Source organism: Aedes albopictus, chromosome 1, assembly GCF_035046485.1.
Source record: "Aedes albopictus strain Foshan chromosome 1, AalbF5, whole genome shotgun sequence".
In the NCBI taxonomy this organism is placed as follows: domain Eukaryota; kingdom Metazoa; phylum Arthropoda; class Insecta; order Diptera; family Culicidae; genus Aedes; species Aedes albopictus.
In genome coordinates, this window is record NC_085136.1 from 169,744,234 (window position 1) to 169,771,737 (window position 27,504).

A 27,504-nucleotide genomic window follows, 5' to 3' on the forward strand; every position below is an offset into this window, starting at 1 on the left:
AACTGTTTCGAAAGGTTTGTTAGGGATTTCTGGTCTATGTAGAGTGATATTGTACGGATGCCTTTCGTATTTGTTCTCCAAACACGTTTCGCACAAATTAACAAATCGTTGAATTTGTCGCTTCATGCCTGGAAAATAATACTGCTTGATAATCTGGGCCTGGTTTTCGACAGCTCCTCTGTGCGCGCGGTCGTGCGTTTTCGAAATTATTTCATTTTGCTCCTCGGAAGTGCGTAAATCTGTCAACATTTTCTGACTGATTCTCACTTTCAAGATTTTGGCACGACTGAAATAATTGCGATACACAATATTGAGGGTATTAATAAGAGATTCGTCGCACATGATACCATTTACTCTTTTTGGATTCATATAATCTTTAAAAATATTGAGAACTATGGCTACGGAAAAGTCGAAGCGAACAATAGTTCTTCTATGAATATTCGGAAATATTTCCTCATATTCAGTAGATTCAATGTCACCCTTTTTCAATATTATTTGATTGCTGAAGAAGTTTATGGGTAACTCTGTCATTTGAATCAAATCACTAGCATCAGATTCTGCAGAATGACATGTTTCGGCGTCTGAGGAATCTGTTGCATTATTTTCTTCGCTACCATGTGTTGCATGATCTGACGAGTCAGATGTATCGTTAGCATTTACCTCATTCCTGATTCTGGACAGTCCATCTGCAACGATATTTTGCTTACCTGGCCGATACTTGACGTCATAATCGAACTCCTGTAAACGTAGTCTCCATCGAAGCATCTTATCGTTGGGGTCCTTCAAACTAAACATGTACGTTAATGGCCTGTGATCAGTGAATAAAGTAAACTTCTTGCCATACAGATATGGCCTAAAATATTTACAACCCCATGTGATTGCTAAAAATTCTTTTTCTATTACAGAGTATTTTTCCTCTGTTTTGGTGAGTGTTCTCGAAGCAAATGCAACTGGTCGATCTTGCCCAATTGGTCCCTGCGAAAGCACGGCACCAACAGCAAATTGACTAGCGTCCGTTGTCAGAATAAAGGGCTTCGTAAAGTCCGGGTACTGAAGTACGTGACTGCTAGTTAGCAAAATCTTACACTTATTAAAGGTTTCGATGAATTCCTTGCTATGTGTAAGTTTTTCTCCTTTTCTTAATTGGGTTGTGAGTGGCTTCACAATTTTCGCAAAATCTTTTATAAAACGACGGTAATAACCTAGGGTTCCAAGGAAACCTCTAAGCTCTGTTTCCGTTTTTGGAATTGGCCAATTTTTGATTGCAACCACTTTGTCAGGGTTGGGTTTTACACCATCGGCCGTGACTAAGTGTCCTAAAAAGGCTACTTCCTTACATAAAAATTCAGATTTGTCTAATTGAATTTTAAGGTTATATTTTCGCAATGCATCAAATACTTTGCGCAAGTTTATCAAATGTTCCTGATATGATGTTGAGTATACAATGATGTCATCCATGTATACTAGACATACTTTTCCAATTAAATCCCGTAGTACGTTATCCATCACCCTTTGGAAGGTGGATGGCGCATTCTTTAAACCGAATGGCATTTTGAGAAATTCATATTTCCCATGTTCTACGGTAAAAGCAGTTTTTCTAATGTCTCTTGGGTTCACCTCAATTTGATGAAATCCCGAGGCGAGATCAATTGTAGAAAAATAATTACATCTTCCGAGCTTGTCTAGAACTTCAGTTATGTTCGGAATTGGATATTTGTCATCAATTGTCTTTTCGTTGAGCTTTCTGTAGTCAACGACCAGACGCCACTTTTTCTTTCCTGAAGCGTCCATCTTTTTGGGTACAACCCAAATAGGTGACGACCATGGAGAATTGGAGGGTCTTATGATGCCTTGGTTGAGCAAGTCTCTAACTTGGCTTTGCACCTCTTCTTTCAAACAAAATGGGTATCTATAGCTTTTTGTATACACAGGAATGTCATCTTTAGTGTCAATCCTATGTTTCACAACATTAGTAAACGTTAATTTTTCATTTTTAAGGTGAAAAATCTCTTGATAGTCAGATATCAATTTTACTAAACCAACTCGTTCTTCCTTATTCAAATGATCTAATCGTAATTGATCCATTAAATTTACGTGTACACTGCTATCAGAAACTGGTTCTGGAGGCGGTGTAATTTCAAAATTATTTTTCTCGATGCTACCTTTTAACATCTCTACTTCCGTGGGCTTATTGGTCATGTTGGTTATAATTAATTTAGTTTTAAAATTGTCGGCTTTATATAAGCCAGAATGAACAAAGGCTTCATTGTTTAAAACGAGATCTTTTGAGAGAAGAAATTCTCCTTCTTCTTCACAAGTTGGCAGCTCAATCACACGCGTTTCATTTGCATGTAATTGGAATTTGAAAATTTCTGGAAATTTCTTTTGCATAATAATGTTTGCAAAAGGTAAATGAAGGGTGTTAGTGTGTACGGAAATGCTTGCCTGTAATTGGTTCAAGGACTCATATCCGATGAGTCCATCAAAATAATCATGGAAGTCATAAATTAAAAAGACGAGATTTTCGGTCCCAGGGTTACCATAGAAAGGATTTAATTCTACAAAATGTGTTATTTGGCATCTACCTTCAACATTCTTTACTGTCATTGGTTTCAAAAGTTCTCGAATAAATCCCAAGTTTGCATGACGAGGACTAATAATGGACTTATTAGCGCCCGTATCAATTAAAAACTTTAAAGGTCCATTTTTACTATTCACAGTTATGTATGGTATGAAATTAGTGGATTTCAGCTGAGTTTCTCTATAACTGTGGCTGTTTGAAAATTTACGTCTACATCGACGTTTTCGTTATACGAAGGGTCTTGATTTTGGGTTGGATAATCTTGGAATTCTTCCGGAGGATATGGGATTTCAGGATTATCGTAATAATCATTATAATCTTCATATTGAGGTCCCACTTCCTGATTTTGTAACTCATTAGTAGGTTTTTGACTAAATCTACTTTGTTGAGTCCTATTTGAAATGTTGGAATATTGATTCTGTTGGTTATGGTTAGGTGATTGACTGGCAAATCGGTTAGGAAAATTTCCTGTACGATTAGGATAGTATTGAGCTGGTCTATTTGGGGGTGTTGCTTGTTGATTGAAAAAGCCGTAAGATGGTTTGTTCGGAACGATTTGCGGAGGGTTTTGTGTTTTAGGGTATCCTCCGTTGTTTACAAATGGTCTCGGTGGGGGAGGTTTATTAGATGGCGGATACATGTGGGTTTGCGCTACTTTTCGATTTTGTCTATCGTCAAAATCATATTCACAATTTCTGCGTGCAAGTTTGTTGGCCTTTTCATTGGCAAACTGGTAAGCTTGGCACAAAGTAGTGGGTTGTAAAATCCCTACGTGAGACGAGTACGGCTCATCTAACCCGTCTATGAATTTTTCCAGACAAAGCTTGTCTGTAAATTTCACTAGTTCATCTGGATGTCGCCACTGACTATCCATCTGAATATGTGTAGAAATCCCTGTATAGCAATCGCTGATTGCTGTATAAAAATTCCTTACTGTGTTTCGATTTTGTTTGAGGGAGAAAAGTCTCTGTAAAAGAGTAGACAATTCTCTTTTGTCCCCATAAATAATTTTCAGTTGTGTTTTAATCTTGTCCCACTCGAGCGGAGTTCCACTAGAGGCCAAAAGATCTCCAGCTTCTCCAACAATTTTATTCCGAATTTCCATGAGCCAAAGCTCATAAACATTCGTCCCAATCAAATGATCGTATTGTCTGATGACACGATCGGCGCATGTAATCCAATGGTTTACTTGCCTTGAATTACCCGAAAAATTTGGTAGGTTCTTGATGAGGTCAGGAACCTTGCCTCTTTGACATTCTACATCGATATTTATCACAGGATTCCCGGACACAGCTGGTGCTGGAGGAATCGCTGCTTCCCTCGAGTTAGCTGGGTCAGGATTTGCTCGCAATCTGTCCGAAACCTGATCCTGCCTTTCTTCTAATTCTGCTATGTGTGCGTTACGATCACTCAGCAACATATTAAGATGTTCGATTTGCTGTTGCAAATCTTCGACCTGGTCGCTTCTTTCTGCCATATTCCCTGAACGAAGACCTGGTCTCATTAAAACTGATCAAATGCAATATTACAAGTGTTCACCAAAATTCGGAAGAAAAAAAAATCACAAGCTTCAAAAACGTTATTATTTAGACGTCAAAAAAACAAAATATAAAAATATTACACACGGTTCAATTCCTGCTTCACTCTCTCTCTTATCACTCTTTCCTGAATAAAAGGTTTAGCACAAAATTTGTTCTTGTCAAGAAAATCACATAAAACACCTAATCCAATCACTTATTCACTTAATCAAAATCTCTTAATCACTTAAAAAAAATCACGAAAAAATAAAGATAAATAAAGAAAACTGGGGGACTCACCACTAATCAGCGATAATCCGTCGCCAACGTTTCCACGGATGAGCTCCCGTCCGAATGCGCCGTGCTGTCGTCTCTTGTTGAAGTAAAACGCCTCCTCCCTGGCACTTTCCAATAGGCTGCTGGTCCCTAGTTGTCCAATAGGTGGAAGTTTTTCACTCGCGAAGTTTAAACGGCTAACACTTTGCGCATCCTACCGACTGCGCCAAAAATCGACCGGACCTTCGGGTACGGGTTTTTAAAAAAAGAACTTTCCTGGCTGAAGGCCTGATCGAGAATGATTTTATTAATTTCCAAAAGTGTTCTTCCATGGGTTTGCTTATTGCCTACTTAGTTGCTATTGTGGTTGGCCGGATGGGTGGTGTCTGGTGGCGCGCGATGTCAGCAGAACGTGGAATGCTGATGGGTCGCGCGATTGTCGTCGTCGTCGTCGTTGATGTTGTTGTTGTTGTTGCTGTCTGTTGCTGTGCCCTGGGCGCGGGCAATGTGGGAATAATGCTTACGTTCGATATGGCTAAGTTCTGGTTTGATGATGGCGGTGTGGGCCGTTCAGTAACTTATATATATATATATATATATATATATATATATATATATATATATATATATATATATATATATATATATATTTATATATATATATATTTTAAACCCATTAAAAAGTCATGATTGCAAAAATCCTTGGAAACTAAAAAAAATTATATTACAACGAATGAATAGCCATTTCAAAATTTTAGGCCATACTAACCTTCCGTAAATCACGCGGTTGGCCACTACCGTCAGCACCACGATAATGCTGAGTACAAAATTTAGATTTCTTCAACGTGTTGTACAAAATACAAAAGCGCGATCGCTCGAGGGCTAAGAATTAATGAAGAAAATTGCAAATCAATTACATATTTATACAAAATCATAACAATAGGTATAGATATTTGCAAAGATGTTCGTTGACAGCTTGAATCTCGAAACAGAGATGAATAGATTGAACTATAAAACAAACTCGATCAAAAATAACACAGCGTAACAAAAAATAACTTTTTGTATGTCTCTAGAGCAAACTTACGTGTCTCCGAAGGATTTTGGGCCGCTGAATCCGAATCTGGGCTCAGATTTGCTCTAACACGTCACAATTTTGAGCTATACCTCAATTTATAGGGCAAAATATGCGATTTTGGGCTTTTTTGACTGCAAGCCATTAAGCAAGGAAATATTTTTTTAAGCAATCAAAAGGTTAATTGGTCAATTAACATCTAAATTATCGACTCATGCAAAATATTTCGTTTTACCAAATCGAATTTGATAGTTTTAAGCGATTTATGTTAGGTACGATATTTCCCATATAAGTCAGCCTCCAAAAGTTGCATGCAAGTTTTCATGCTAACATAAAATGCTTAAATCCATCAAATTTGATTAGGTAAAACGAAATATTTTGCATGAGTCGTTAATTTAGATGTTAGTTGACCAATTAACCTTTTGATTGCTTAAAAAAAATATTTCCTTGCTTAATGGCTTGCAGTCAAAAAAGCCCAAAATCGCATATTTTGCCCTATAAATTGAGGTATAGCTCAAAATTGTGACGTGTTAGAGCAAATCTAAGCCCGGATTCGGATTCAGCGGCCCAAAATCCTTCGGAGACACATAAGTTTGCTCTTGAGACAAAAAAAATGTTGCGCTGTGTAATCTGTTAAAAACATTGTCCTACATTTTTTGCGCTCCATTGTTACTTCATTGTATTGGTAGATATGATTTAGAGTTTATGAAACATAAACGTTTTTCTTGCTTTCAATCGCAGACCAAAGATTTCAAGAAGGATCTAGTAGGCCAGGTGAATCCACCCAAGTACGAGAAATGCGAGGACATGTCCAATTTGACCTACCTCAACGATGCCTCCGTTCTGCACAACTTGAGAGAACGCTACAGAGCCAGGCTTATCTATGTAAGTATACGGATTACACCAATCACATTCAATACACACCATCTCTCACCATTCAATCAATACACTAGAGACTACACATATTATGAAAACAAAAAAATGCACAAAAAATTGAGACATTTGTCAGTTGAAGCGATTCACGTTTTAGGATACGATTTAGTATGATCTGTTTTATTGTCAAAACGCTCGGCAAACGCTCGGCAAACCCTCCATATAAGAGTAGCAAACATACTGACCCCAACTATTGAAAATCGTACCACGACAAGCTCATCGTCTCTCAAGGACCTTCCCGGAGACCCCATTTCATAACAACGTGTTCAGATCCAACCACCGACGAACCGACGTGACAGCTAGAACAAACAAATTTAAATTTGTTGTCCACGACGCCATGATGAAAAAAAACCGAACACTATCGCCACCTCTATAACGGTTCGCGTTGGTTGCTAGCTTGATCCCAAACCTCCGTGTGTTCATATAGGAAGAGGTGCGCATCTGCGCTGATTTGACAGAAGGGTTCGCTCGCTTCGCTGGTCGACCGTTAAATTGAGGGGGGGGGGGGGGGGGGGGCAGTTTTGAAACACCACTGTCACGTCGGTTCGTCGGTGATCCAACCACGATCAACGACGACAACGACATACCAGGGAGCTTTCAGCGCGACCAACTGACCGATAAAAGGTTCGAGTTCTACCACAGGGCTCCGGCATGACCCGCGTAGCCGCCTTCCAAACGCGCTGAGACCATCTTTTGTTAGTGACTCACCCCACCTAGCCACTCCTCGAGCCAAGAATGCGTCTACAGTAGATCTCCCCTTCACCCTTGATGTGCCTCAACGGTCTGTTGAGGATGATACTCTTGAGCGCTTTCTCTGCCGGGCTATATGCCGACGGACCGAGCATCGGACTTCCCGGTGGTTTCCCCGCCTTTGGCAATCGAACCAAGCTCTGCCGCTTTCAATGATTACTTTATCGGCCAGGTTCGCAACTTCGTCCGGACCCGGAGCCTTACTTACGCTAAGTGTTTTGCAATCTCCGCAAGATTCTCATCGGTGACCCTCGCTTCATCGCACACCTTAGTCTTCAGCGAGAAAGGCCCCTTCAGCGTATCTGGAATGCTCGAGGGGTAACTAAATGTTGTATCGAGACGTCCGTCAATAAGAATTTTTGGTGCAGCTCAGTACCGTCCTTTCACCAGTTCCAAGTCAACTTTCGTTTGCTGTGCTGATCTTTAGTTTCAGGTGAGCTTCTTTCTAGAAATCAAAGGCTCTACGTTGCTTACATCCTCTTCATTGGGGAGGAGGTTGTTTTGCAAATTTGTCCCATCTTACGTTCTAGTTACCTAAAACGTTGTCATATTACGTCGTTTGTTACCCAAAATGAATATATGCGTGAGAAGTTATCAAGTCGGCTTCATCGACGACCAATCGACAATGGAGCAGATCTTCATCGTACTGAAAATCCTCCTAAAATGACGTGAATACCAGCTCCCAACGCATCACCTGCTCATCGACTTCAAGGCAGCATACGACAGAATTGACTTCACAGATCTATAGAAAATCATGGACAAGCAGGGGCTTAACAACGACGTATTTGTGCGCTTTGCCCACGACATAAATATTAACACAAGAACATTTGGAACGGTGGCAGAGCTGCACACCCACACACTAAGATTTTTTTTTTGTCGAATCTCGGCAAAACCATTGCCGAGATTGGCACCGCTGAATGCTCGGCAAAAATCAATTTTGCCGAGGTTTTCGGCAATCACAAAAACAAGATTGTCAATTTTTGTCGAGATTCTCAGCAAAAAATATTGCTGATTTCTCGGCATTCCAGGCGAAAAATGCTGGTTCTCGGTAATCATACTTTTATTTATTGTTGTATCAAGGAGAGAACAATCCACCACCGGGGACGTGCTGGAATAATCGTGTGTATTTATGACTCGAGGGTTTTGCACTAAATGTTTCCTTTATTAAGTTAATCCAGTTAAAAGATGTATTGAAAGTCCTGAAGAATCCTTGGCAGTAGAATATTGGAGGAGCAGAACGCTGAAGTTTTTCCGCACATAACCAAGATTTGGTTGAAGGCAGCAGCAGTAGGAAACAGAATTTGGCATTCTCTGCAAAATAAATCGAAATAAAAACTACACATACTTAACATATCGTGGATCCTCACATCTACCTTCTGTAAATAACCGAAAAATTTCTTTATTTGCACTTTTTCCACTATAAAATACAAAAAGTTTGTCGGACACAGGGGAACAGTTTGATTTTATTATGATAGACAAAAAACTGACGAGTGAAAAAGTGAAAGATGTATTGCTGACTCCCGGCAAATGGATTTGCCGATTTCGGCATTATCTCTGTTTGCTGGTAGATTCAGCAAAGTAATTTGCCAATGTTCGGTAACATGAGATGGTTTACTGAAATTTCGGTAAAAATTTTTTAGTCAATTTCCGAAAAAAATGTTTTTATTGCCGAGATATCAGCAAAATTGGGTTTTGCCGTTTTGGATCAGCATTTTTTTCTGCCGAGCTCAAGAATCGTTTTTAAGTGTGCAGTTGAATCGCGAAACAGCAAAGTCCGGACTGCTGATGAAAAACATGGACCATGCTCGAGGAGGGCCTGCAAAGACAAGGCGTTTTCGAGCAACGCGTACTAAGAAAGATCTTCGGCGGTGAGCAAGAAGGATGAACCATGAGATCGCTGCGCTCTATGATGAACCCAACATCTAAAAGGTAGTCAAAGCCGGAAGGAGACGGTGGATAGGACATGTTGCAAGAATGTCCGACAACAGCCCTAGCCTAAGTACAACAAGATATCTGCATACCTAGCTACACTTATTCTCTCTCGGCACTTTTAACACGCTATATGTCAAACTTTTTTTTTTTGTCTTTATTTTTGAGATTTTCAGCCCTAGGCTGGTTCATCTCATATATGTCAAACTCTGCTCAACGGAACGGTAACCTAAATCTCCCGTTTCCTATTTTCCAGACGTACTCCGGACTGTTCTGTATTGTCATCAACCCTTACAAACGTTGGCCCCTGTACACACTGCGCGTCGCCAAGATGTACCGAGGCAAGCGACGTAACGAAATTCCGCCCCATTTGTTTGCGGTTTCCGACGGTGCTTACGTCAACATGCTAACCAACAAGGAGAACCAATCTATGTTGATTACCGGCGAATCTGGTGCCGGAAAGACAGAAAACACGAAGAAAGTCATTGCGTACTTTGCCACGATTGGTGCGAGCAAAAAAGACACGGAGGGCAAACCATCGCTAGAGGACCAAGTCGTTCAGACCAATCCTGTACTTGAGGCCTACGGTAACGCCAAGACTGTGCGTAATGATAACTCGTCTCGTTTCGTAAGTTATTGTCGATAATACTGATGTCTGATGATCTACAGCAACATTTTATCTCCTCCTCCACAACATAGGGTAAATTTATTCGTATTCACTTCACTGCATCTGGTAAATTGGCTGGTGCTGACATTGAGACATATCTGCTAGAGAAGGCTCGTGTCATTTCGCAGCAGACTTTGGAGCGTTCTTACCACATCTTCTATCAGATGATGTCCGGATCTGTTAAAGGATTGAAAGGTAACACATAGCTTTTGCAAACACATATTGTCGTCGCGGTTGAAACCCGAAGTTTTCCCACACCCGACAATCGATTTTTTTTCAAAATCCATACGTGAAACCTAACGTCGGACATAGTGCGCTGGACAGCGGACCTGGCCCTCTGTCCAGCGCACTGTGCACGACGTACGTCCAATACAAGGTTTAGGAGAAAAATCGATTTTCGCGTGTCAAAAATTCCGATTTTCAACTGCACGAACAATACCACACCTATCACCTTTCAATACGTGATTTAATGCTTTCTATTAATTTTCTTTTTTCGATCATTAGAAATGTGCTTCTTGTCCAACGATATCTACGATTACTACAACGTATCACAGGGTAAAATTACAATCCCAAATGTTGATGACGGTGAGGAATGTAGACTGACAGATGTAAGTTGCTTGGCTCAGTACAGTTTTGTCAAAACATATGATTTCTCGGGTAAATGGTTCTATTCTAGTTTGGATCCTAGGAAATACACTTTAAAACAGTTCGTAGCTGCCAGAACCTTCGACTACTTACCCAAGATTAAGGTGCCAAAGCCAAAAATCTCGTTAATACAGATTAAAAGATCCGACTACTTAGACTGATCTGTCTTGATCATGAGAGGGTTGTCCTTGTTCCCCTTGCTGGAATCTACATGAACTTTTCTTCTTCTTCTTGCACATATCCCCTAGGGTCCAAAGGGACGTCCACTTTGCTCACAAAAGTCGCAATCCCCTGCGATCTTCTCAGGCCCACTCTTTCCAGTCTTGTAGGACGCCTGCCAGGGGCCCGACCCACGTGCTTTGTTGCCTCTTTGTTTTGGGGGCCGTGTCTAACCTTTTGAGTGCTACCAGATAGTATTTCATCCCTCGACGGCAGCCTCGCGTGCTTCGCTGACTGCCTAGAGTATGCAGTCGCATCTCTCTTTGTCGGGCTGCCCACGAATGCAAAAGGCAACCGCCTGGGTAGACTTCTTATCCTGATCTTGCTCCTCTCCTCTTCTTGGCGTAAAGTCCTCCTGGGACAAAGCCTGCTTCTCAGCTTAGTGTTCTATGAGCACTTCCACAGTTATTAACTGAGAGCTTCCTCTGCCAATGACCATTTTGCATGTGTATATCGTGTGGCAGGCACGAAGATACTCTATGCCCAAGGAAGTCAAGGAAATTTCCTTTACGAAAAGATCCTGGACCGACCGGGAATCGAACCCGTCACCCTCAGCATGGTCATGCTGAATACCCCTGCGTTTACCGCCTCGGCTATATGGGCCCTGATCTTGCCTTGCCCCTAAAAGCAAGCCTAGAAGCGACTTCCTGAGCTTCAGCAAGCTTCCAATCTTTAATGAAGTTACTCTTGAAGGACGAAAAATCAATTATTACGTCCAGCTGATGTGCAACCACCATAGCAGGAAGCTCTTCGTGGTTCTGGTCTGTCCAGAATTATTCTCCCGTTGCCAGCTTGTTAGACACAGAAAGTAAATATGGATATGGAAAGATTTCAAAGAGTTGGCTTGCATTTTGCAAAGCCTTACAAAGCAAGGCACGCTCATACGACAAGTTCCATGAAGTTCACTCTTTTAAACTGTGTTGATAAGAAAGATTTCGTATTTCAAATTTTACCCATTAGGTGGTGCTAACATCGACGCTATTAAAGACAGACTTGTTAGAATCTCAAAATGGCCGACTTTGGCACCTACTTACGATTTTGAGCGCACAAATCTCTTCATAAACAAAACCAGCGCACCTGTAGGTGAATTTCGGCGCACATTTTCTTCGAAGAGAAGACAATTTTCTTGCTGGTGAGCATTGGAAGAAAATTTCTTCTCTTCGAAGAAACTGTGCGCCGAAATTCACCCCCTGATCTCCTTATTTTAAGCTTATTACAAGTGAGCAAGAAAAAAGTCAAAAATGCGCTGTAGTTTGAAGCTTGCTGCTTGAGATTTGTGCGCCTTAAGTTCTGATGCACTGTTGAAGCAGGATTTCAAGACGTCTTTCCTTAACTGTACGTAGGGTTTCCCTGTGGATGTCTCTAATGGCTTCAAATCAAAGAATTAGCATAGACCTAGGCGTAGACTAATTCTAGGCTTAAGGTTGTTGATTCAAAAGCCCACTTTGCACTTAACCTTCCTAATGTATCAAGTTGGGAACTTGCTGACGCAGTGTACGGCTTGAGCCAAAAATGACCCCAATGCATAAACAGAGATGAACTAAATAGTTGTCGTTTTCATATAAACTCAAAAAACCCTTTCCCTGCAACCTGCGGCTGCTCAGAGAGGCCCGCAGTAGGATGCAACTTTTGACAGAGTGACAATAACGGCTATGATTCGTAATCATGATCTGTTAAGCCTAACCTAACCTAAAACTGACACTAGAATCCATAAGAAATACCCACAAAAACCTTGCACAATAGATAAGGATAGCTAATCGACGTGAAAAATTTTTGGTCTGGAAAAGAAAATGATAATGTTTGGACAAGATTATAATTTTCTGTAAGAAATCGACTATATCTTCTAAAACTATCTCCACAGGTGGCGTTCGATGTGCTGGGCTTCACCCAGGAAGAGAAGGACAACATCTACAAAATCACGGCTGCCGTCATGCACATGGGAGGTATGAAGTTCAAGCAGAAGGGTCGTGAGGAGCAAGCGGAAGCCGACGGTACGGACGAGGGTGACCGAGTTGCCAAACTGCTGGGTTGCGTTACTGAGGATCTGTACAAGAACTTGCTGAAACCGCGTATCAAAGTCGGTACTGAGTACGTCACGAAGGGCCAGAACAAAGATCAGGTCTCGAACGCCGTTGGTGCCCTTTGCAAGGGTATTTTTGATCGTCTGTTCAAATGGCTGGTCAAGAAGTGTAACGAAACGTTGGACACGAAGCAGAAACGTGCGCAGTTCATCGGTGTACTGGATATTGCTGGTTTTGAAATTTTCGATGTAAGTATACGGCGACTTAAAAAATAAGCCGTCTTCGCTCCTATTCACCACTTCTAGGAACCTGTCAAGGGCATTGGCGTAGCTAGCTTTTTCTTTTCTCTCACTCACTCTCTTTAACAAGCACGAGAAAGAGAAGGATGAAAAAGGGGGCACAGACCCCCTGAAAGAAAAAGCTAGCTACGCCAATGGTCAAGGGTTAATAATAAGCAATGATTGCAGTATTGTTGGACATATTGTCGTCGCGGTTGAAACCCGAAGTTTCCCACACCCGACAATTGAATTATCTCAAAATCCATACGTGAAACCTAACCTCGGACGTAGTGCGCTGGACAGCGGACCTGGCCCTTTATCCAGCGTACTGTGCCCGGCGTACGTCCGACACACGGTTTAGGAGAAAAATCAATTTTCGCATGTCAAAAATTCCGATTTTCAACTGCATGAACAATATCTAACTTGAATTTATGACCTCCGTATAGGGACCACCGTATATGTACAATAGCATTGTGATAGCAGTGGAGTTATGTCAAACAAACAAGGCTATGGTGGCGCTATCTGTACATTCCATAGGGCAGTGCATGAAATTATCTCCTTCTCTTTCACTCTTACAGAAATGCTGTAAACAACAAGGCCACGAAACGTCAAAATCCCATACAAAATCAAAACAGTGCAGTGCCCTATAGCGGCCGTTTTTAGTTATTTTAGTGATCCATTACTGATTAAACCTGAAAGCCTTGAATTAAATGATAAACCTTTGTGAAATTGTTTCAAATAGGGAATGCCAAATATCAAATAGGGGTTCCATTGACATAAGTTCCATTATATATTTCCAGGTTACAGCGGAAGCAAAAATTATCTTGGATGGTGGCTAAATGATCGGTTTTTGACTTTGGTGAGCAGGATTGTTCTTTCTTTTGTCGGCTAGATTGTCCAACTGTGACGTTGAGAATTGTTCCGATGTTCTGGTAAATTGTCCAATTTTATGTTGGAGCTTTTAGCTATAAATGTTATTTGCTCTACTGTGTCACGAGATCGTTTGTTTGAGACCGTTGTCGATTTTTGTTGTGATTGTCCGGGTTATATTCCATGTGCTTCGTGTTTTTGATTTTCGTGCTTCTGCTGTTTTCGTTGTGGTCGAACAATTTATCAAATATTTATACGAATATTGTTTGCTCCAACTATACTAAGAAAACAGATCCAAAGTAGCCTCCAACTTCCTCGTACCTGCCGAATTTTAAGCGCGAAATTCATATACGTAAAGTTGTCATACAGCATGTGCACAATTTGTCCTATGCAAACCATTGAGTTTAGCGGTTTAGGGTCAGACCTACTTAAGATACACACTGATCAAAGTGAAGCAGAAGTGGACGAATCAATTGCCGCTTAGTCATGCAACAAATGATTCCCGTTGCAAAAAAGAAGAGTAGGTATTGTCTATCCGGTTGGAATCAAGACCGACATTCAATCAAAAATTGCCATTTTCTTGATCCACAAGTGTCGCAACTGTTTCGCATCTAGTGCGCTGTGTTGCAGACAATAACGGAAAGGATGCGCACTACTTTTGACATGACTAAAAAACGTCGCGAGTTGGGTCGCGTCGCGACTTGATTATGCGAAGTCCGGTTTGGTGGCGGCCCGACAATACAACAATTCACGTATTGATGCGATGTTGTTTTTATGGTTAGTAGACCTGTTCACTTTTTTTGACCTACCCGTGTCACATCAAATTATCAATCCACATGCAAAAACAAGGCTTCAGTCCAAAATTGAGCCAAATTGATAAAGGTTTAGAGGTGTATCAAATCGATTTTGTGTTTTTTCGAGCAATTTCACGAAAATGTACTTCAATATCCAGAAAATTGCACCAAAAAGGTACCGAAAATACCGTTAAAATATAGTTAGAACAATACTCTACAACTTTGCCGAAGACACTACGGTGTTTAAATTGCGTATTTCAAAGTTATTCAACAATTTTCGTTGAAAAATCACCAAAAAATACAATATTTTTACGATTTTTCATGTAAAAGTCATGTAATTTTACATTGTTTTAGGTGACTAATTTTATGAGCTATTGCTCCTATGTGTTACGAACATTTCGTCCATACATCATTTTAGTGTAGAAATTCGTTTTCATTGACTAATTATCAAAAGTTTGTCACGTTGATACTAAAAATTGTACAGAGTTGCCAGCACAAAATAAAGCAAAGTTACCCATGATTTAAACGTCATTATACTTCTTTGTCTCATCTGCATCAGTTTAAATTTGGTGCAGTTGGTTGAGCATGAGATTGTGGATTCGAAGATTCAAGGTTCGAGTCCTGGAATAGCATTTTTTTGCGTCTCGATCCTGCTATAAGTTGATGAAACTACGCACTGCATCTCATTGCAATTTGGCATCATAGCATTGTTTCGGAACCGTGAAGTGCATAGTAAGAATGAAGTTTCCCTTCATCGTGTAGTTGTGCTGATTTGTGGGTAGATAGATAACAAGTAAGCTCCACCCACAGTTGTCTGTAAAATGTTGCATCCAGAAGCAGTTCCATCATCGTATTGAATTGTTTTAGATAAATTGATCATTATCAAACAGATGCTCAATATTTCGCCCAGCTGATCTCGTCGACACGATTTATTATCAACAAGTATAAACTAAATATCTAGCTAATTCTGGAATGGGCTTAATTTGCAAGTCCCGATCATTATTCTTTGGGAGATTGCGTGTAAGTCATGACAGATTCATCATCCTAACTGCTACAAAGAAGAAAAAAAAGTTTATCATGTATTTGAGCTTGAACCTGGGACCTTATGATCCGCAAGCTCGAGCCTTATCATCTGCACCATTTCTGATACTTAAATCAAAAGACATTAGAATACGATGGCATGACGTCTTAATCATGGTAACTCTGTGCGATTTTTAGTATCAACGTGACATACTTTTGATAATTAGTCAATGAAAACGAATTCCTACACAAAAACGATGTATGGACGAAATGTTCGTTACACAAAGGAGTAATCGCTAATTAATTTAGTCACCTAAAACAATGTAAAATTACATGACTTTTATATGTAAAATCGTAAAAATATCGTGTTTTTTCGTGATTTTTTAACTAAAATTGTTGAATAACTTCGAAATACGCAATTTAAACACCGTAGTGTCTTCGGCAAAGTTGTAGAGTATTGTTCTAACTATATTTTAACGGTATCTCCGGCATCTTTTCGGAGCAATTTTGTGAATTTCTGAGTAAATTTCTGTGAAAACGGCTAAAAAAACACAAAATCGATTTGATACACCTTTAAATCTTCATCAATTTGGCTCAATTTTGGACTGAAGACTTGGTTTTGCATGTGGATTGATAATTTGATGTGTCACGGAGAATCGGAGAAAAAAAGTTTCAAAGTGAACAGGTCTAATGGTTAGCACCTGAGACGAGACTCGCGAAGACGGTCTTCTTTTTCTCCACATTATTTTTTTCTTCTTTCTATCTGTGTTGACATTATGTTTTGGGCTGGTGGTTCAAACACGTACGTGACCGCATCACCTCACATGCAGTGTGACTGAATCCCATTCACGCACAAAATCATGTTGAGGTGAAATTTTGCATCGCCAACAATCGCCAAGCAAAGTAATCATTGGAATATTTTGTTTTCAATTTATTTTTGACAGTACAGGAGAAGAAAATGCTGCTCGGAGTGAATTTTGGCTTCAGAATTTATCTCGGATAGCAATACTTTACTCGTTTTAGGTAACGTAATCAAACGGGCTACAACTGACAGCTCAGTTGGGCTGCACTTGACGTTGCTTTTTTTCCTCTTCGCGAGTCTCGTCTCAGGTTAGCACCATTACTGCCAATTGATGACGTTGGGTTCATTATGTTTACTTAAGTGACAAAATCATTGTAAGATGCTGGACATACTTAAGCCCTAAGCCTTGTAAGTATTGGGTAGTCAGTCGGGAGTACTACAGAGACTCCCCGACTCAATGGCCTCAGGGTCGGCACGTTCACTATGCAATTAACTCGCGGGCAGGTCATTCCCTGTACGGGAAATAGAGGAAAACCACAGCACTTTTACACTTTCTACACCAGTTTATTGCTTCAACAACGCTTTATTCCTAGGCTATTCCTGGCACTTTCTACTCCCACTTTCTTAATTCTATCTGACCTGTTCTTTGCGGGGCCCCTTCTCCTTCTGCTCCACCACCTCTCCTTCCTCGTCTCCAACGGTGACTCGCGTGCGGGCGTGGATCCTCGGCTCGCTCTCCACGGGTTCCGGGGGTGGCTTGGGACTCGCGCTTTCACTACTCGTCCGCGTCCTACCGATATTGTAACGGATCGGTCTTCGGCTTTTGCCGAAATGGCTCACGGACTCACGGGCTCCGTAGGACGCTGCACGGGGTTTTAAACCAAAAAAACGGCGGGGTTCTGGGATGGGGGAATTTATTACTATTCAGGCCTATATCGAAGGATATTGCTGTTACCTGATGTCCTCTTCGCCTCCTTTCCACCTCTTCACACTCCTTCTGTAATTTTTCACTTTTCAAGCTATCGCTTCTAATATCACCAAACGTTCTCAACTTTTGAACTATCCTGATCAACGGACTTCAGATAAGTGAGCCTGAAACATGGAGTCATCGACCGCTTCGAGGTTCATGACCTCGTACCTCGGTCATCGCCCCTAATCCCATTTTCTATTTCTTAATGGCCCCGTTACGCCACCCCTCATGGCCGCCCAAGGATGGTAACCGTCCATCTGGCGGTAGGTTTTGGTACTTCGGTGGGTGGATGATGGCGATCATCTCGTAGGGTGGTGGAGCCTGATCCTAGCTAACCCTATCGCTGTCGGGAGTTAAGCTGGGAAAAACCTACATTCATGACGAATACTACCTGCTTTTTTAAACATTCACGGTTTTCACAAAATCACACAAAATTCTCGGTAGTACATACGACACGAATTATACAACACTTACAGCCTTTTGGCAACCGAAGCTGACAAAGTGGGGAATCTGGTCGAGATCATGGCTGGAATGTTTTGGATGGGGCCCGTCTACTGCTTAGCCCGTCTACTGTCTCGGCTTTTGGCGGGCTAGCTTTGTTCGAAAGCGCGTCGCATTGGGCACGTGGACTTTCCGATGCCTAAATGGGTTAGCTTTTAGCAGCGTAGCTTCATCCGGAGAAGGCATTGTATTGGTCGCGTTAACTCTTCGTGGTCTGTAATGTAGGAGTTTTGTTGGCGTTTGGTTGGTTCAAGGTTAGGACCATTGCGGCCCATCGCTGACTTTGGGGCCCATGGGTTCATGCAACAAAAGAGGTGGAGCTTACTGGACATACATGAGCCCGTTGGCAACAATGGCGGTAGTTTTGACTTGAACTATGACTGAACGCGTCTACTGCTTGAGCCCTGGATGGGTTTGGCATTTGTCAGGATGGCTTGCTGAGGACAAGGTTTTAGGTTGGATTCGTCTAAAGATTGCGGCCTGGGTGTATCTGGTTGACGTTTAGCAGAGCAAGTTGGTTCAAAAGACTTTCACTATAAACACGTGTTTTACTGCCTAAATGCATTAGAGTAAATAATAAGGAGGGAGTCTATTCTAGATAAGGGTTTGGGTTAGACATGTTGACTTCCCGTGGCATCGATGGGCTACGGTAGGCGTTTCGGCAGATTGGCTTGATCCGAAAGGACTATCTTTGCGATTGACACGTAGCTTCCCAAGAAGCACACATGCCACAAGAAAGTCACGGCAGCGCAAGTTTGGTCGCAATAACTGATTTACTTCCAGCGTTCTGTTAAAACAGTCACAATGACTTCTGTTTCCGTACAACTAAAACTGCGCTGCCGTGACTCTTTTTTTTATTATTCTTCAATCACTTAATCTAATTTACAGCTCTTTTGTCCACTAGGGCACTGCGTGAGCGATTCCAATTGGCGGCTGCACTTACACTTTGTACAGCGCCTAAATGTATTTTATTCTAATTGTACTATATCTAACTGGAAGCCGTTGCGCTGCTGCCACTTTTCTACCCTGTCCAAGGGGTAGAATGATGAGCACAAGGGTGTTGATGCGTGGCTCTTGTTCCTTCTCCAGTCCGATTGGGGGTCCATTATGAGTTGCCGTTCGCCGATATCCAAGTTTCCGGGTCCGTTAGCGCATATTCTCAGAAGAGGGTCAGGTGTCAGCTGCTTTCGGGGGGAAGAGCAACTGACGAAAAATTGCAAGTGCCGGGGCTGGGATCGAACCCATGACCATTCTTGCCGTGACTCTTCTGTAATGTTTGTACTTCTTGGATTATATCTAGGCATCTGATCTTCGTTACAAATGAGCTTCCCACCTCCCCTTCGTTATCTATTCTTCCACTTATCGTACCCTAAGTTTTGCCTTGAACCAATTTAGAGACCGTTGAACACAATGAACTCGTGAGCTTCATCTTACACCTCGATTTCATACTGATTGATAAAAACGGAGACTACTTTTTGATTGCCTTATCGATCAGCTCAAACAAGTTTACGCTTTCACAGTATAAAGACGACGGTATCGTATCGTGTGGAAACGAAGCTTCGAAGACGGAGTCCTAAACACATGGAAATCACCTTGACGATGATCGACCGGGTCCTTCGAAATGTGTTAGCCACTCGAACAAGGGTCCGGTTCCGGTATTTGTCCAAAGAGCTGCAACAAATAGTTGGACACAAAGATGGAGTTCTTAACAGCAGATATACCACAACGACAATCAATGGCTCGTCTGGTCATGACCATACAGAGCTCCTCGAAGCCAGGAGATAGTACAAGAACCTAGCTGGACCTTCGCCATTTTTCGGAATTAGAAAAACCGAGTATACTATAGTTTTGATGAGCATACCTATAATAAAACCGTATAGAATTAAAGCAAACCAGCGACCAGGCTGAAAGCCTCTCAAATCAGACAAAAAACACATAGAATTCAATTTAAGTAACTAGAACAATTATGTTATGGGTACGTGATGATACGTGTGTCCATTGTCCACTGCCACTGTTAGTTATGTCCGCTGTCCTGTCTTCTTTCGATAGATGTATTTGATATGTATCAAAGCACAGTAGAGAACAACAAAAGTTCAAATGCCGAATTTATGACCAAAACGACTTCTATACCTACCTCAATCATCTTGTTTCATTTTCAGTTCAACGGATTTGAACAGCTGTGTATTAACTTCACAAACGAGAAACTGCAACAGTTCTTCAACCATCACATGTTTGTCCTGGAACAGGAAGAGTACAAAAAGGAAGGTATCAACTGGGCTTTCATTGATTTCGGTATGGATTTGCTAGCATGTGTCGAACTGATCGAAAAGGTAAGTTTAACAGATTTGACATGCCCAATTTGACAGCAGAAGTCGTCGGAACTCTTTCTTAAATTGGTTCAACTAATTTCAGCCTATGGGTATCCTCTCCATTCTTGAAGAAGAATCTATGTTCCCGAAAGCTACCGATCAAACATTCGTTGAGAAGCTGATTACCAACCATTTAGGAAAGTCTCCCCCATTCATGAAACCGAGACCACCGAAGCCAGGTATTCCAGCTGGCCACTTTGCCATCGGTCATTACGCTGGTGTCGTTTCGTACAACATCACAGGCTGGCTAGAGAAGAACAAGGATCCTCTGAACGATACTGTCGTTGAACAGTTCAAAAAGGGAGAAAACAGCCTTCTGGTGGAAATCTTCAGTGAAGCCCCACCAGCTGCTGCCGCAGAAGGTGCAGCACCTGCAAAGGGAGGCGGCCGCGGTAAAAAGGGTGCAGCTTTCGCTACAGTGTCGTCGGCTTACAAGGAGCAGCTGAACAATTTGATGACCACGCTATGTTCGACCTCACCTCACTTTGTGCGTTGTATCATTCCCAATGAATTGAAACAGACTGGCCTAATCGATGCTAAACTGGTTATGCATCAACTGACCTGTAACGGTGTGCTTGAAGGCATCCGTATTTGCCGTAAAGGATTCCCCAACCGGATGATGTATCCTGATTTCAAGCAGCGGTAAGTGCTAGGTTTGTTGCTTGCAGTGTAGTTTGTAAACTCCACACACCGTGAATCTGTTCATGCGAGTAGCAATGGGTTATGTACAAGGTTATGAACAACTTGAAATTCGTGATCAACATCTACAATACCATAATACTCGATATGTGCCTGTTACTCTTCACCGTCGGACATGCCCAACGCTTGCTTTTTTACGTTCCACCTGGTCCACTCGTCTTTTCCGATGCACTCCACGGCTTCAACTCGGCCAACTAAAACTGTTGCGAATACCAGCGTTGCTGGGTTATTTCCCGGAATTCTCGTAACATAGCCTGCCTACCGTATCCTTACGCCTTTTCCAAGCAACACACATATCACAGAAGAGTCACGACAGCGCTGGTCTTGGTTGCGCAGAAGTCACTGTAACATACTTCTAGCAAGTTAGTACTTATTTGTTAGATGCAATTCACAGTGATTTCTGTGCAACCCAAACCTACACTGCCGTGACTCTTTTATGACAAGTGTATTCCAAGTTGGCTACCTTCTGGATACTGGATTCGTCGTACAGCACAGCGAACCGTCACACATCACCAAAGATCAGCACACTTCGCAGAAATGCTTCAAATTTTTGCAGATCTTCCTCGAGCGTGGTCCAGGACAGACTGCAGAGAACTGCAGAAAAGACTGTAGAGAGAGACTGTAGACTGTGCTGCCTGGTAACTGTTCACTGAATCTTGGGCATGGGCTCGTTGTAAACCGCAAGGATGATCAGCGAAGTCTACCAATTTGATGCTTTCCGGGAGGTTCAATCTCAACATTCCATCGCGTATTCTATAACACCGTGCACAAGATAGAATTTGTGGTCCTTCTGCGATGATCGAATAGATTTTCTAGTCTTCTTTTGTCACTAGCAGTGCCCTATTTTGAAAATAGCTTTCCAGAGTCCTACGTACGCTCATCGGCCGATGAAACGCCTTTTTGAAAGCCTCCTAACTAGTGCAATCGAGTGCGTGCTTCATAATCTTGGTGTAGTTAAGAATCGTTCTCTCTGACCGTCAGGGATATGAGTCTATAGCCTGATGGATAATCCGGATGCTTTTCGGGTTTTGTTAGTAAGACCAGCCTTTGCCCATTGGGTCTGGAAATGTATCGAAGCTATCCTGCATTGTCGTTTTGAACGTGTCAGCATTGACCACAAAAGCCGTCTTGATATTTATGTTCGGGATCCCGTCATCCAGAGTTCTGGCTAATTCTGCAAGCTTCTCTACGGGCCTCAATAGGACCTCAATGATGCTCTTCAACATTCAACATTTTCATACATAATCAATTATTGTAGATTAGTATTCACACACAGTTTACTAACATTCAACATTATTTCAGATATCTTATTCTAGCTCCCGCAGCCATGCAAGCAGAGGCAGAGCCAAAGAAGGCTGCTGAAAAGTGTTTCGAAGCCATTCAACTGGATCCTGACTCATATCGTATTGGCCACACTAAGGTAAGTTTTCCTCCCATTACTACTTATCTGTAAATTGCATGGATGGCCTCTTGTATGACAAGGTATCTTCAAAAGAACCGTTAACAATTCAATTAAGACGTTTGCTGTTTACCGTCGTCAGGCAAAACATAAGTTTTATTAGCCTTTTCTTGGGAATGATGCATGGCGCCTCGATAAACATCTGCCGAGTGTCGAATGTCGCTTCGATTTCTGACTCTTTTTCCCGCAGTCTATTTGGCAACACTAAAAGATAACCTAGTAGATTACCTGCTCACATAGCTCACAAACTTGCGGATTTTGAGCGCTTCCCTGGTGAGAACACGCCATTTTGAATCCTTCTGAACTACTCTCTAGCCGCTGCATTGCTCGAATGCTCTGGATACCTTAACAGTTACCCTAACCGGGACTTTATTTCCTAGCTGCAGCGGCGGCGCACCACGGGTCGAACAAGTTCACCGTCGAACTATTCGCCATGATCCCCTTTAGTGTCAGCATCCTCGAAGATGTTCTAATAATCAGACATGTCTTCCAACGAATCCAGGGCCATAGTTGATAGTCCTTCTTCAAAGTGCATTCATACTCTGGATGCTCATCTTTCTTTAGGAAACTTTATGATGAACCAAATATGTTTTTTTTTTGTATCGCATTCTGCTTTTGTTTGAGTATCATGTAGTTCTTACTCATTGACATAGCGTGATATTTTGTCTCACAACATTCTTCATCCAGGTATTCTTCCGCGCTGGTGTCCTGGGTCAAATGGAAGATTTCCGAGATCAGCGTCTATCAAAGATCATGTCATGGATGCAGTCGTGGTGTCGAGGCTACTTGTCTCGTGTAGAGTTCAAAAAGATGCAATCACAACGTGTCGCTCTGGAAGTTGTTCAACGTAACTTGCGCAAATACCTGAAACTTCGTACCTGGGGATGGTGGAAGCTGTGGCAGAAAGTAAAACCTCTGCTGAACGTTTCTCGCGTTGAGGATCAAATTGCTGTAAGTATGAGGCTAAGGCTTTGAACGTCATGGAACCTTAAATGTGCATATTTTAATCATCATTTCAGAAACTTGAGGAAAAGGCACAGAAAGCTACTGAAGCATTCGAGAAGGAGGAGAAACTCCGCAAGGAACTTGAAGCAATGAACAGCAAACTGTTAGCAGAAAAGACTGCCCTGTTGGATTCCCTATCGGGAGAAAAGGGAGCTCTCCAGGAGTATCAAGAAAAAGCTGCAAAATTGACCGCTCAAAAGAATGATCTTGAGAACCAACTCCGTGATACTCAAGAACGCTTGGCACAAGAAGAAGATGCCCGCAACCAGCTGTTCCAGACAAAGAAAAAGTTAGAGCAGGAAATTTCCGGACAGAAGAAGGATGCTGAAGATCTCGAGCTTCAGATTCAAAAAATCGAACAGGACAAAGCCTCCAAGGATCATCAAATTCGTAATCTGAACGACGAAATCGCTCATCAAGATGAACTTATCAATAAATTGAATAAGGAAAAGAAAATGCAGGGCGAAGTGAATCAGAAGACTGCAGAAGAATTGCAAGCTGCAGAAGATAAAGTAAACCACTTGAACAAAGTAAAAGCCAAGCTCGAACAGACTCTTGATGAGTTGGAAGATTCTTTGGAACGCGAGAAGAAGCTGCGCGGCGATGTCGATAAAGCGAAGCGCAAGGTTGAAGGAGACCTTAAGTTGACTCAAGAAGCAGTGAATGATCTCGAACGCAGCAAAAAAGAAATGGACCAAACGATTATGCGTAAAGACAAAGAGATCTCAGCGTTGTCCGCCAAACTGGAAGACGAACAAAATTTGGTGGGAAAACTACAAAAGCAAATCAAGGAACTGCAAGGTCGCATTGAAGAGCTGGAGGAAGAGGTTGAAGCTGAACGTCAAGCGCGTGCAAAGGCCGAAAAGCAACGTGCTGATTTGGCTCGAGAACTTGAAGAACTGGGCGAGCGTCTGGAGGAAGCTGGCGGAGCAACCTCTGCGCAGATTGAACTGAACAAAAAACGTGAAGCTGAACTGGCGAAACTACGTCGTGACTTGGAGGAAGCCAATATACAGCACGAAGGTACCTTGGCCAATCTGCGTAAGAAGCATAATGATGCTGTTGCGGAGATGGCTGAGCAAGTGGATCAGCTCAATAAGCTTAAGACAAAGTAAGTCGATCGTCGTGAAGTTAGTTGCCTATTTTTTGAATGCACATTATTAATTTAAAAAAAATCTGTTTTATCTTCTTTAAATCGATCACCTGTGTTTAGGGCTGAACACGATCGTGCCAACATGTATAATGAGCTCAACAATACTCGTTCTGCATGCGATCAGCTATCACGTGAAAAGGTACAGTATAACTATAACTTAAAATGATACACTTTTAATCTTAGAAAACTAAGTAGTAAAGACATTCAAAATAATATGCATTTCCATTTTATATTTCATATTACAAAAACTTTCAACATCAAAGGCTGCCCAAGAGAAGATTGCCAAGCAACTGCAGCATACCTTAAATGAAGTACAAGGCAAGCTGGATGAAACCAACCGTACCTTGAACGACTTTGATGCCGCTAAGAAGAAACTTTCAATTGAAAACTCCGATTTGCTCCGCCAACTGGAAGATGCCGAATCTCAAGTGTCTCAACTCAGTAAGATCAAGATTTCCCTTACCCAACAACTTGAAGATACGAAACGATTGGCCGATGAGGAAGCCCGAGAACGGGCCACTTTGCTAGGTAAGTTCCGCAACTTAGAACACGATCTGGACAATCTCCGAGAACAGGTAGAGGAAGAAGCGGAAGGCAAGGGAGACATTCAGCGCCAGCTAAGCAAATCCAATGCAGAAGCACAGTTATGGCGCAGCAAGTATGAATCTGAAGGAGTGGCTCGTGCAGAAGAATTGGAGGAAGCTAAGAGGAAACTTCAGGCTCGCCTTTCTGAAGCCGAAGAAACCATTGAATCTCTGAATCAGAAATGTATTGCTCTAGAGAAGACTAAGCAGCGCCTATCTACTGAGGTGGAAGATCTGCAGCTTGAAGTCGACAGGGCTTCATCGATAGCGAATGCAGCAGAAAAGAAACAAAAAGCATTTGATAAAATTATTGGAGAATGGAAACTCAAGGTTGACGACTTGGCTGCTGAGTTGGATGCATCTCAGAAAGAATGCCGCAACTATTCGACTGAGCTGTTCCGACTTAAAGGTGCTTACGAAGAAGGTCAAGAACAACTTGAAGCTGTTCGCCGAGAAAACAAAAACTTGGCTGACGAAGTCAAGGATCTCCTCGACCAAATTGGTGAAGGTGGTAGAAATATTCATGAGATCGAGAAGTCTCGTAAGCGGTTAGAGGCAGAGAAAGATGAACTGCAGGCCGCTCTAGAGGAAGCAGAAGCTGCCTTAGAACAGGAAGAAAATAAGGTCCTACGAGCACAGCTGGAGCTTTCTCAGGTGAGACAAGAAATCGACAGGCGTATTCAAGAAAAGGAGGAAGAATTCGAAAATACCCGTAAGAATCACCAGCGAGCACTTGATTCCATGCAAGCATCTCTGGAAGCCGAAGCAAAGGGCAAAGCTGAGGCCTTACGTATGAAGAAGAAGCTGGAAGCTGACATCAATGAACTTGAAATTGCACTGGATCATGCAAATAAGGTAGGTATCAATATAAAATAAGGCAAAATGCTTTTGTCTTTCATAATAGTAACACTTTTTGTCCAATTCCAGGCAAATGCAGAAGCTCAAAAGAATATCAAACGCTATCAACAACAACTCAAGGATATTCAAGGCGCCCTCGAAGAGGAACAGAGGGCACGCGATGATGCTCGAGAACAACTTGGCATCTCTGAGCGTCGTGCGAATGCTCTGCAAAATGAACTAGAGGAATCAAGAACATTACTCGAACAAGCCGATCGTGGCCGTCGTCAAGCAGAACAAGAACTTAGCGATGCCCATGAACAGCTAAACGAAGTATCGGCACAAAATGCATCTATTGCAGCAGCAAAGAGGAAACTTGAGTCTGAGCTGCAAACGTTACACTCCGATCTCGATGAGTTACTGAATGAGGCTAAGAATTCCGAAGAGAAAGCCAAAAAAGCTATGGTTGATGCTGCCCGTCTAGCCGATGAACTTAGAGCAGAACAAGACCATGCACAAACGCAGGAAAAACTACGGAAAGCTCTTGAGCAACAGATCAAAGAGCTCCAGGTGCGTTTAGACGAAGCAGAAACCAATGCTTTGAAGGGAGGTAAGAAGGCAATCCAGAAACTGGAACAGAGAGCACGTGAATTAGAGTCTGAACTGGATAACGAACAAAGGAGGCATGCCGATGCGCAGAAGAACCTCCGCAAATCAGAACGTCGCATTAAGGAGCTAACCTTCCAGTCGGAAGAGGACCGTAAGAACCACGAACGAATGCAGGATCTTGTTGATAAGCTACAGCAGAAGATCAAGACCTACAAGAGGCAGATCGAGGAAGCCGAAGAAATTGCCGCATTGAATCTTGCTAAATTCCGCAAGGCGCAACAAGAACTGGAGGAAGCAGAGGAACGAGCTGACATTGCCGAACAAGCAGCGACGAAATTCCGCTCAAAGGGAGGTCGTTCTGGGTCGGCACAACGAGGTGCTAGTCCAGCAGTAAGTACAATGTAAGTGTGGACAGCGCGTCAATTCTATTGTAAATTGCATAGATCATAGTCGGATGTAAGCGAGAAGTAGCAGTATTAATGCAAAATAAATTGTATGGCACAAAATTTCCAATCCTTTACGAGTTTTTTATGACGCCAGGAAGATCCGTTACGCGATGAAATAAGTGATTGTTAAAAAATGTATAAAAATAAATGCAAAAACATTTATAATTTATTTTATAAATAATAAATGCGAACATAAAGGGGACGTGCAAACAGAACAAACGCAATAAACATGATTTTATATCATTTTCGAAGTAAACTGGTGTGTGTTTTAATTTACCTGCAAGAAATCCTTATACATATGAAACGGCGGCGATCCATATCATCTCTGAGAGTGTTTGCCTATCGGAATGATTTGGACCTGATGAAACCTCTCTCTTCGCCTCCGCAAGTAATCGGTCTCTTCCTGAAAACGCAAACAATCAAGGAAAGTGCCCCAGTCAATACACAATGAGCCTCTGCACGAATTTGCCCTGTCCTGCTCACTCCCACAGAACATTT

The 27,504-nt window shown here is 42.0% G+C and overlaps 1 protein-coding gene across 1 annotated transcript in view; it reads left to right on the forward strand.

The window, feature by feature from the left end:
• Positions 1-27,262, forward strand: part of LOC109412105 (myosin heavy chain, muscle-like) — a 41,448-nt gene extending 14,186 nt beyond the window's left edge. The window contains exons 3-15 of the mRNA XM_029877848.2: positions 6,188-6,331; positions 9,315-9,686; positions 9,758-9,920; positions 10,230-10,333; positions 12,451-12,858; positions 20,005-20,175; positions 20,258-20,856; positions 22,216-22,333; positions 23,060-23,323; positions 23,392-24,488; positions 24,591-24,669; positions 24,794-25,969; positions 26,042-27,262. Coding sequence (XP_029733708.1) covers positions 6,188-6,331; positions 9,315-9,686; positions 9,758-9,920; positions 10,230-10,333; positions 12,451-12,858; positions 20,005-20,175; positions 20,258-20,856; positions 22,216-22,333; positions 23,060-23,323; positions 23,392-24,488; positions 24,591-24,669; positions 24,794-25,969; positions 26,042-26,965 — 5,619 coding nt within the window. The 3' untranslated portion in view covers positions 26,966-27,262. The remainder of the gene's footprint in view (positions 1-6,187; positions 6,332-9,314; positions 9,687-9,757; positions 9,921-10,229; positions 10,334-12,450; positions 12,859-20,004; positions 20,176-20,257; positions 20,857-22,215; positions 22,334-23,059; positions 23,324-23,391; positions 24,489-24,590; positions 24,670-24,793; positions 25,970-26,041) is intronic.
• The last annotated feature ends 242 nt before the right edge of the window (positions 27,263-27,504 follow it).